The sequence below is a fragment of the Colossoma macropomum genome, unplaced genomic scaffold, assembly GCF_904425465.1.
Source record: "Colossoma macropomum unplaced genomic scaffold, Colossoma_macropomum, whole genome shotgun sequence".
In the NCBI taxonomy this organism is placed as follows: Eukaryota; Metazoa; Chordata; class Actinopteri; order Characiformes; family Serrasalmidae; genus Colossoma; species Colossoma macropomum.
The window spans coordinates 37,163,994-37,175,022 of record NW_023494793.1 but is presented as its reverse complement, the minus strand read 5'-3'; the positions used below and the strand labels follow the sequence as shown (position 1 = coordinate 37,175,022).

The 11,029-nt window shown below is 37.9% G+C and overlaps 1 protein-coding gene across 2 annotated transcripts; it reads left to right on the top strand.

Moving 5' to 3' along the window:
* Positions 1–239: 239 nt before the first annotated feature.
* si:ch211-261n11.8 (tumor necrosis factor receptor superfamily member 14) lies at positions 240–10,828 on the top strand. 2 transcript variants are annotated; one of them, XM_036579456.1, is made up of 9 exons: positions 240–781; positions 2,577–2,660; positions 3,869–3,994; positions 4,090–4,248; positions 5,115–5,199; positions 5,282–5,421; positions 5,831–5,898; positions 7,024–7,064; positions 7,152–10,828. In XM_036579456.1, the coding sequence occupies exons 2-9, from the start codon at positions 2,648–2,650 to the stop codon at positions 7,180–7,182; spliced, it is 663 nt and encodes a 220-aa protein (XP_036435349.1). In that variant the 5' UTR covers positions 240–781; positions 2,577–2,647; the 3' UTR covers positions 7,183–10,828. The 2 variants fall into 2 exon arrangements, with proteins under 2 accessions (XP_036435349.1, XP_036435348.1); XM_036579455.1 differs by having other exon boundaries at positions 240–1,729.
* Positions 10,829–11,029: the final 201 nt, after the last annotated feature.

Sequence of the window (11,029 nt, the reverse complement as noted above, 5' to 3'; positions counted from 1 at the left end):
CTGGTGGTGTGTGTGTGTCTGTCTCTGAGCTCTGGTTGGATTTCCCAGCCCTTGTGCATTGGCCCCGCCCCAGGCTAGTGCCACATTGGTGGAGAATGCGGGCATTCCTCTCACTGGGAGCCGAGCGGGGCTCAGATGCCTGTCGGAGTTCTGGCATCAACGTCAGTGTGCTTGGACCAGACTACACAAATTCAGCTCGATTTTGACACGATTTTATTGCAGCGGACAAATGTCCAGCATCGGGCCCGAATATGAGCGAAACGAGTCTTGTAGCGTGGCATAACAGAAGAACAGCAATGTGGCATCCGGGATGCCCACAACGCCCAGACAAAAAGTCTAGCATGTCCAAATTAGTTTGTTGTTTTTTGCCTAGTTTGACATCTTATTCTAGTTTGACTCATTCCTTGACTTCACCAATTGGATGACGGAGAGCTCTGGCGCAAATATGTAAACAAGGCACAGAGAAAGAGGAATGCTGCTGTTACGTGGAAAAACAAAATGACGAAATGTTTGTTGAACTGTGGCAACAATACCTCCTGCTGTTCCGGAGGACAACCCAGTGCTGCCAGTGTCGACAGCACCACCTGGTGTTCCGGAGACCTTAGGGCCGCCGCAAGCATTGATAACAGTGCCTGGTGTCCTGGAGAGCACCCCAGAGCCACTGCCAGTATCAACAACACCATTAGGTTCTCCAGAGAGCACGCTTGAGCTGGAGGGCATTTAAGAATTGCACACAGAAAATCTAAACAAGACTAGAGAATTTTTTTTAATAGATTTGAAGGTGGGTAAGCTATATCTACACATTGTCATCTGATCTTTTAAATCACATAGAAACCTTTAAAAGTTTCTATTGTTTCCTTTTAGAGTTTTTTTTATTATTATTTTTTTTATGTCATCTAACGTTTAGTATTGGTATTTTGTTCCTGAATGTGTGATCACAATATAAAGGATCACAATGGTTTAGCTGGTTACATGTGCCTGACTGCAGGCACATTTATTAGTTCTCTAATAGGATCTAAAGGTGTTCTATACAGGAAAGTAGTGGTCACAATTAGGGCCAATTCCTATTAGGAAGCAAAACTATCAGGTTTTAGTTCTATTGCTTGTTTTTTGTTGCTGTTTTTTTTTTCCAGCTGGCAATATTTACCTAATTTAACCTAAAAATTACTTCATGTCATAGCAAGCAGTTTTACTGATTGTATTCAAGTCAAATACATAAGTGTGTACATAAACTCTACTTTCAAAACAGTAGTTCAGATAAAAAGTATTTTTTTCACCAATGCAAATCTCACAAACGCTTCAAAAATAGATTTGATTTGCTGTACATCGTGTAGTTCTGTACATTGACACGGAGAACTACAGAGGAGCTACAGATCAGACAGGAAATTCGTAGACAGGAAATGATTCATTCGACTATTTACACAAAGCCTGGGTTTTACTTTCAACTTTGTTCGTGTGAAAAGTGTACGGAGTTCAAGTATTTTGTGAAGATTAATCCTCGTCACATTCAAACTCTCTTGTTATCGGCGACGTCGTGAGCTACATGTTTACATTTAGCACGATAGTTTTTCAACATGGCGCCAGAATACGCCCGAAGAAGAAACCTACGCCAAAGAATCGTGAAAAAGTGACAGTTCGCTAAACTAAGTCAAATTTCACATTCCTCCATGTTATTTGTAAAAAGAAAGAATGAAAAGCCCATCCCTAAGAGTTAGCGTGTACATATTTGGTAAGTAATGAGTATGATCTGTTCAGAAGTCTGCATGATATGACTCATTTTAAGTGTACGGATATTTGCATAATGCCTTCTGTCGCGAGAAGTAGCTAACGTTAGCATGAGACCTAATTTTGTCCATCACATTAATGCCAAATCGTTTTGTTCGAGGCCTGAAATGTTCGTGACGTTAGCCGAACAAATGTAATTTGAGCTCTTTTGAGCTTCGCCCAGAGGAGCGGAGAGCAAACAGTGAACCGCAAACCACAAGAAATAAAGTTTTCTGAACGTCCCATTGCACATAACGTTTCTGTTTACGTTAATTTAACATTCAAACTTTAGGAAGCAACAGTTTTACAGCCATTTATATCCCTTTAAAGGTATGTTATTGTACTCATTACATAAAATAACACATTAACACGACTCCTTAGCTCTAATCTCAGTACCTGGTTTTCAGCGAGTTGTGCGTGAGAGATGTTCAGTAACGTTAGTCATACAGACCTGATAACCTCTCTACGGACCTGTCCTCCTAGGACTGTTATGAAGGACATCCCGCTTTATATATCCGTGGTGTGGAGTCCTACCTGAGGTCCGCCCAGTTTTTAGCGTTACTAGTTAGTTCCCAGAAGGGCAAAGTAATCATCACTGTATACCAAGCCAAATTTGTCGTTTCCCTACACATCGGTAAAGGTGAAAAAAGTGTGCAGTGCTTCAGACTCCTTTTGCTGTGTAGAATTTAATCTCCATATGTTTGTATCTAGCTTGTATAAGGTATTGAAATGAATAGAATAATGAATGCAGCTTTTACCCAAGCTTGGCTGCAACTGCATATTTTAAAACTCATCTGTTTGTGTCTCCATAGGGATTCATATTATTCTCACGTATGGATGTGGCCCAAGTGAATATCAGTCAGCAGCTGGAGAGTGCTGCCCCATGTGTTCTATAGGTACTTACTAATTACACCACATCATTGAAAGCAGAAAGATAAAGCTAGTTCGTCCTGCTAATACAGTAAAACAACAAAATAGTAATGGTAGAAATAAACATTGTACATAATTCAGTGTCAATTCACACTTTCTCTTCAACTCTCAGTTCAAAAAGTAGTTTTTGATGTTGCCTTTCAATATTCTCTAAATCTTTTTGGACTGTTAGATGTGTTGAGGAATGACCCTGTGGTCACATTGCAAGAAAATATAATACATACTGAATTTGGCATTTTCATAATTTATGCATTACATCTCTTGTTATCAACTCACCAAATGCTTGTTTAGTTTCATTTGGAAGCCAACACAAACCCCAGTCTACATTTGCCAAATACAATATATGTTTCTAATCTTTTTCTAACTGTCTGTTAAATAATGTTTTAACATATACTGAATGTTCACAGGCTAACTTATCTTGATGTGTTCTTTCTCTCCCTTTTTCCTGTTCCTTCTCACTTTATAGACAGGACCTGTAGCTCTGCTTCCTCTTCGTAGCTTCAGCAGGTGACTCAATCTGATGAAAATAGGACGAAATTAGGCCAGTTAGAAAAGACCTTTTTCATATTTAATCCCTTGAGCCTACACCCGTAATAAAGGCATGATGTTTTGAGTAATGAAGAAGCACTTTTGGTTCCCTAAAGAAACTTTGAGTGTAGGCTTATTATTGGGTTGTTCATGTTTAAGACCTGTTATCAAGCAGATACTATCAATTATTCAGTAAGTTAAAGAAGGGACCATGGATTTAAGAAGAAAACTACATGCACATAAAACCTAAAATCTATTATAGCCTCAAAGGAGATACATGAACTTGAGTTTTTAATGAATGCCTGTAGAAGCATGAAGTTTTCCAGTTGACGAGCACTCAACAAGTATGTGGAAGTATAGCTTGTAAAGATGACCATTTTTCAGTGATTTAACTTATTAGAACATTATTTCCCTGCACAATAGTTTGTTTCTACATTTAGGTTCCTGTTACAGAGGAAGCACTTTAAAGACATCAGATTTTCTGCTGCTTTGGTTTGCATTGTGCAAGTAGCTTGTCAGGAAATGTTTATAAACAATTTATCCAGGCTTAATAGACTCTTATTTTCTTGTGTACCCTTTCATCTCCTTCTGATTCCTTCATTATCAGTAAATATTACTTCATCTTCAAAATATCTGTGTTTTGCAGGCCAGGTGGTCTATAGAGACTGCGTTGGTGATTCCAGTACAACATGCAAGCCTTGCCTCAGTGGAACATTCATGAATCAACCCAATGGTTTTAACAGGTGTTTTCAGTGTAAAACCTGTGATAAAGGTAAGCATCTTACATTTGTGTGTTTCTAACATCCTTAATGTGCAGTTGTTTATGCTTTTATAAGCTTAGTGTTGTCTAATATGATTTAATTTTAGAACAAGGCCTTTATGATCTACATGCTTGTACCACAATAAGTAATACAGTGTGTGGGGTCCTGGATGGATATTACTGCAAAGATAGAGATGAAAACAAAGAATGCACATTTGCCTTGAAGCACAGGCAGTGTGAACCAGGAGAGGAAATTAAAGTTCCAGGTCAGTACTGATGTTTCAGGCTTTTCTCTGTTCACATTCTGTTCTCAAATAATAATATACCTTAAGGTTGAAGGGGAGTTCCACTGATTTTTCAAAACACCTGCATAATTAAATGTTTAAGATATAAACCAAGTCATTCAGAGCAGTTTGATATGAAATGCTCCGAAACTTAGCGAATCAGAATTGTTGACAGTGTTGGTGATAGGAACCAGACATCTGAAGAGTTTAACACCTCTAAAATCTGCATCACTGAAAGGTATTATTAAGAAAACACTGCCTGATGCCTAAGACTTTGTTTTATTATAGTTTTGCAAAAAGCTGTAGGCCTACAGTGTATTTATAAAATACACGCAGGGCACTGTAAGGAAAAATAGTGCCAAAAAAAAATACTTACCACTATTTTTCCACCATCAGCATTACATATAAAATTTCAGAAGATGTGTAGGTTCACTGGTGGTTTTGGATAGTAAATAACATGGCTATATTTGCTAAGTAAAGTTTCTCTACAATGAACCACTTCAAATTAAACCACTCTGAATGACTTTGCTTACATCTCAACAGCTTGAATATATAGAAATTTGGAAAAATCAGTGGAATCCCCCTTTAAAGCCTCAGTAAAGATATTTTTAGGGTGGAATTACATGCACATTTGAAACCATTGGGGGGAAAAAAACACACAGAACTTGGAGACACATCCAAAGCACCTTTATTGGGACTGGTCTATTCCATGGTAACTCACCTAATCAAATGATGGTTCTGCACCACATTTTATATGCTAATCTGAGGCATTTCATATCTTAGGCATGTATTTAAAGTGTCTTTATGGATCTTTTGTGGAGTTTTAATGCTTGATTATTTATTTACAGGAACTAAAGACTCAGACACTGTGTGTGAGGTGTGCCCCCATGGGTTTTATTCTCCTCTGGGTATAAACTGCACTAAATGGACTGAGTAAGTTAACATTTTGTCATACAATTTACACAGTGATAATGTAATTTACATTTTGTAAACAGCCTTTAATCTTTTCTTTCAGCTGTTCTGTCAAAGATCAGATCAAAGACAAAGAAGGCAGTTCTGTAAAAGATGTTCAGTGCAAAGTGAAAACCAGGCAGAGACACGGCCTCATAGCAGCTGCAGCTTTTCTAGTTGTATGCACAGCAGTTTTATATTATGGTGAGTATGGTGAACACAATGTTGTGTTCAATTCAGTTAAATTGAAATTGTGTGTTGCTGTCAGTTGAAATAGTTGTGGGTTTATGATGTGTTAAAGAGTACAGTAATGAATTCATTATAGTATCACAGTATGATTTCTTGGTAGTAGTAAAAAATTATAATATACTATAAATGCTTGATTTGGTGGACATTACAGTTCTATGTATGTCATTAAACCAGTTTTGTTCATAATACAGCAGGTGTGCATGGTATGTGGAACTTGGGGTCATTTGTGCACATTTATCATGTTGTGGATATAGCCATGTGCTTAGTCATCTGATGTAAATGAAATACTTTAAGATTTTACCTGTATTGCAGTGCATATTTTACATGAATGGTTTACACTACTAATCTTTTGTTTGTTCTGCAGTTAATTACAAATGTCCTGCAGTTAACAACACAGTTAATAACACAGTTGTTAACAATACAGCATTAAAAGTAAGTGTTGACTTCTTTTATACAAATTAAACACATTTAGCTGTCAATACTGGGTGCAGTCAAAATTAGCTTCTGTATATCATCACTGTACAAAAACAAAGATCTCCAAAAAAATCTCCAAAATGGCAACATTACAGGAGAGGGCAAGAACTTTCTTTACTTTTCATGTAAGTTAATGTAAAATAGGTTTATTATAAGCAATTTTGTAGCATTTCTGTTTGTCCATTCATCATGAAATTTTCACACAATGTAAAGGGCAGCTATTGTGCTTAAATTAAGTAGAAAAATTAAAATTGGAAAAATGGAGATGTTTTTTTATTTTTTTATTTTTTTACTGCGACGATATGGAAATGTTTTGTGTTAAATGCATTGATTTTCCATCTTTACAAAACTGATGTGCAAACAGAAAATATGCAGACTCATTGATACCACAGGTTCTATGCAAGCTCCCACTCTCAGTGTTATTAGTAATAGTAATTATAGTAAAATAGTAATATGTAGGGCTGCCAAAGTTATCGTGATATTAACGCATTAATGCAGTTTCACTTTAATGCAGTTAAAAACAAAATAGTGCCATTAACACAGGTTCTTTTTGGCCCTACGAGTCACCTGTAGTTGAAAGTGCAAATTGAATGCGTGTCACTCTAGACTTAAAGTGAATCAGACTGTACTGAAAGTCACTCTGTACTCTCTGAAACAGTCAAATGATGGAGAAGACCTCATGATTGGGAAGTTCCGTTTCAAAACTTTGCCAGAAAGCTCACTAGACAAAACGAAGGCTGTGTGTAGCTACTGTCAGGCTGAGTTTAGTTATCACTGGAGTACATCAAGCCTACGATATCACATGCAAGCCAAGCAACATCAAACACCAACACTGTTATCCCTGATAATATGCAACAGACAACACTCGACAGTGTTTAGCGGAAAACAATGGACACGTCAACCTCCAGCAAAGTAACGGTAGCAGTTGCTAAATGGATAGCCATAACATCCAGGCCAGTTTACAAAGTGGAGTGTCAGTTGAAGATGGAACTGTTGTTATTATAATAGGATTAAGTCTCTGAAGTTGTACAGTAGAAATGCTTGTCTGTTGATGTTTCTTGTTGATTGTGTTTTTCCCCACAGAGTCCTATAGAAGAAACAACACGACATTCATCAAATTCACCGTAAGAGAGTCTCTGTCTGCTTCATTAATGCAAAAAAGGCAGTTGTTATTATGGAAAGTACACGTTTGTTTTATTGCTTTCCTTTAGAGAAGAAAACAGGGAAGAAGATTTCACCTAGCCCTACAGTGGACTGCTGAAAAGGTCATTTATTCACAGATGACTTGTGGGCACCAATGCAAAACCAGATTCAGGCAAAGGGGCTGGACTGAAAAAATCACCAGAATTTGTCATTACATATGGAGTCTCTCACCATCATCGGCTAGGAGTTCAAAGTCCTGCAATGTGGGCCGGGCATAACCAGCATATTTTAACAGACTGAAATAACAAAATACGTTTCTGTGTGTAGCTGCATGGAGGCAGCTTTTCATTTTTCAGTACCATTTTAACAGTATTAACCAAAGTGTGTATCTAAATCTTAATATCTCATCATACATTATCCTTAAATGAACATTACCCAGAATCTAGGCTGACTGAACCTTCACCATTGCTTCCAAATGACAACACCAGTTTTACTGTGTAGAACTGCACGACAAAATGTACACTAATGGGGGAGGGTCTCAGGACACTGCTGCCGCTCTATATATCTTTGCACTAGCTACAGCAAAATACCACATCACCATGGACTATTAAAAGTAATACTTTTTGTATAAAGCAACTACTTCTAACTAAAAACTTTTTTTAAAGATTTTTTTATGCATTCTAATTTTTTTTGCATTAAAATTTTTTTAACAGGGTTTTCACCCAACTGTATTCTTCTATTGATTTTGAAAGGTTTGTGTTTTTTTAATTAAACATTTAATCAGTTTAATTAAACATTTAAACAAAATGCACAAGGACAAACATCGGGGGAGTGGTGTAAAGCACACCGCCACTAGACTTTGGAGCAGTGGAAACATTCTGTGGAATGATGAATCACGCTTCTGTATCTGGCAGTCTGATGGACGAGTCTGGATTTGGCCAATGCCAGGGGGAACGTCACCTGCCTGTCTACACCGTGCCAAGTGTAAAGTTTGATGGAGGAGGAATAATGGGCTTGTTTTTCAGGGGTCTGCCTAGGCCCCTTAGTTCCACTGAGGGGAAATATTAATGCTTCAGCATATCAAGACATTTTAGGCAATTGTACGCTTCCAATTTGTGGGAACCGTTTGTGGAAGACCCTTTTCTGTTCCAGCATGACTGTAACCCCGGGCCACAAAGCAAGGTCTATAAAGACATGGCTGGGTGAGTTTGGTGTGGAAGAACTTGACTGGCCTGCACAGAGCCCTGACCTTAACCCCATCAAACACCTTTGGGATGAACTAGAACAGAGACTGTGAGCCAGGCCCTCTTGTCCAACATCAGTATCTAAACTCACAAAAGCTCTTCTGGATTCCCACAGACACACCACAAAACCTTTGCAGCGTTCGCAGATAAGTGGAAGCTGTTATAGCTGCAAAGGGGGGACCAACTCGATATAAATGCCTATGGATTTAGAATGGTATGTCATAAAAGCTCCTGTAGGTGTAATGTGTAGGTGTCCCAATACTTTTGTCTAACTAACAGAAACAGTGGATTAACCAGTGCAGCGCAGATCCTGAGGTGACACTGTGTCAGTGTTGTGTAACACTAATGTATAATACAAGCCACTTCACTCTCTCCACTCTTAAAGTTAGCTTAATATGTGAACATCCTTTTATATATAGCATCATCTGCTTTCTTGACCGATTTGTCTTCTGTACAGAAGTATGTTTCAGTTTAGTAGTCAGACTGCATTTAGAAACACAGAAGATGAGCTTGAACCTTTCTTCAGCACTGTTTATATTAGTATTGTGTGAGCACTGTATTTTTTAAGGTAAGAAGTCTTTGTGCAGCTCTTGCTACAGTAGGCATGATCTATACTCTGCATATAAACATTTGTCATTTTATTGACATTTGACACAACATTACAGCCATTAAGTAGCATTGATGTGTTTAATGAAGCTTTGTGTCATTTTAATCTAGGAATCCATTCAAAATTAGGCAATAGACATAATTTTGTCGGTTGCCAGCATTCACAATCATTTAGTTAGAACTAGGTGAAAAATCTGTTTCCTTGGCATTTTAGTCAGTCTGAGCTCTGGCAGAGTTCTTAGGGAGGTAATCGAAAGGGATTACTGGATCTTGCCGGTAATCTCTCACCAAAGTCTACAATATATAAGCAGACAGTATAGAAGTGCCTGGTCGAGGGGTTTTAAGGGTGAAACTTATTACCTAAGCATAACTTTAATTCAGATTAGCATTTTATGACTCAATAATAGTTATGCATCTGAGGAACAAATATTTGTGGTGGTGATTGGGAACAAAATTTTGAAAAATAAACATGGAGTAATGGCTCAGAATTAGAATGTGTTCAAAATGAAATTATCATATAGAAATTACACAATTTACCTCATCCACCAGGCGTGTGCATTTTGCAAACGTTAAAGTTATTGAGTGCAAAGACAGACTGCTGCATGTGGGATAACAGGGCTTTAACCCCACACAATGAGTGGCCTTTGTTATAATTTTATTCAGCAAACTTCATGGTAGTAACCTGCTATAAACCATGAGTGACTGTTGTATTGAAATATAGTCCAAGGAATCTGTATTAAGCATGTGACAGAGAAAAGAAGAGTGTTGTCTTCTACAAATTAGCATATGTTGAATATGAATTGTGACTAGTAAGAAGTCAGTTTTAGATATCTGAAACTGAATTTAGTCAGTTTAACCTCACCTGTTCATGCAGAAGTGATAAGTCAACCTGGACTGCTTTTTGAATGAGGCACAATACAGAACAGAGAATATTTATATATATCAGCCTAAAAAATAAGTAACAAAAATAGCCTGTTTAAGGGATAGCAAAATTTCTTTCCTCCAAGATATTGCACGATCAACTGTGAGTGGTAGTATTGAAAAGCATTTAGGAACCTCAGCCACGAAGTGTCAGACCACGTAAAGTTTCAGAGCGAGTGCTGAGGTGCAGAGTGCATAAAAGTCACCAACACTGCCGACTCAGTAACTGCAGAGCTCCAAACCTCCTCTGGCTTCAACATCAGCACAGAAACTGTGCAGCAAGAGCTTTATGGCATGGATTTCCTTGGCCGAGCAACTGCATGCAAGCCTTACATCACCAAGCACAATGCCAAGGTTCCAGGTGGGAACTAATTATGCCAAATTTTTTATTACATCTTTTAGCACAAGACATTGCCAATACTATGTATTTTAACATGTAAAAGATAGTATATTGTGATTCACAATGACATGCTCTTTCTTGTATTGTTTTGCATATACCTTTGCTTTTTCTTGTTACTTTGTAGATTTATTTTTGATACTGTTTACCATTTGTTCAGGATCCTTTATCCTTATGTTTGTATGGTGTTTATTACTAATTTTACTTACTTTTTTCTTCATTTTAGATGCAGTCATGAGGAATCCATCTTCACAAACTGCAAGTGACAGAGAACTTAACCAGAGATGTTCACATCTGTTAAGAGTTGAGTATATATATAGCAGGTAGGATTCAGATGTTCATTCACTTCATGTCTCTCTCTCCCACACATACTCTACGTATATCCTCACTGGCCATTTTTACGGTACTCCTAACTTACAGACTGTAGTCCATCTGTTTCTCTGTATACATTGTGGCCCCCTGTTTCTCCCTTTTTTACCAGAGGGCTACCACAGAGCAGGTATTATTAAAGGATCATTCTCAGCACTGCAGTAACACTGACATGGTGGTAGTGTGTTAGTGTGTGTTGTGATTAGACACAGCAGTGCTGCTGGAGTTTTTAAACACTGTGTCCACTTACTGTCCACTCTATTAGACACTACTACTTTGTTGGTCCACCTTGTAGATGTAAAGTCAGAGACGATAGCTCATCAGCTGCTGTACAGGTTGTGTTGGTCATCCTCTAGTCCTTCATCAGTGGTTGGTGGATTAGTCTCAGTCCAGCAGTGACACTGAGGTG

What these genes read in the sequence shown, in the direction of transcription:
- si:ch211-261n11.8 (XM_036579455.1), top strand. Translation starts at nt 1,690, where the DNA reads ATGAAAAGCCCATCCCTAAGAGTTAGCGTGTACATATTTG. An exon ending in CTGCCCCATGTGTTCTATAG is followed by an intron (nt 2,661 to 3,868) that starts GTACTTACTAAT and finishes TGTGTTTTGCAG; the next exon opens with GCCAGGTGGTCTATAGAGAC. An exon ending in AGAGGAAATTAAAGTTCCAG is followed by an intron (nt 4,249 to 5,114) that starts GTCAGTACTGAT and finishes ATTTATTTACAG; the next exon opens with GAACTAAAGACTCAGACACT.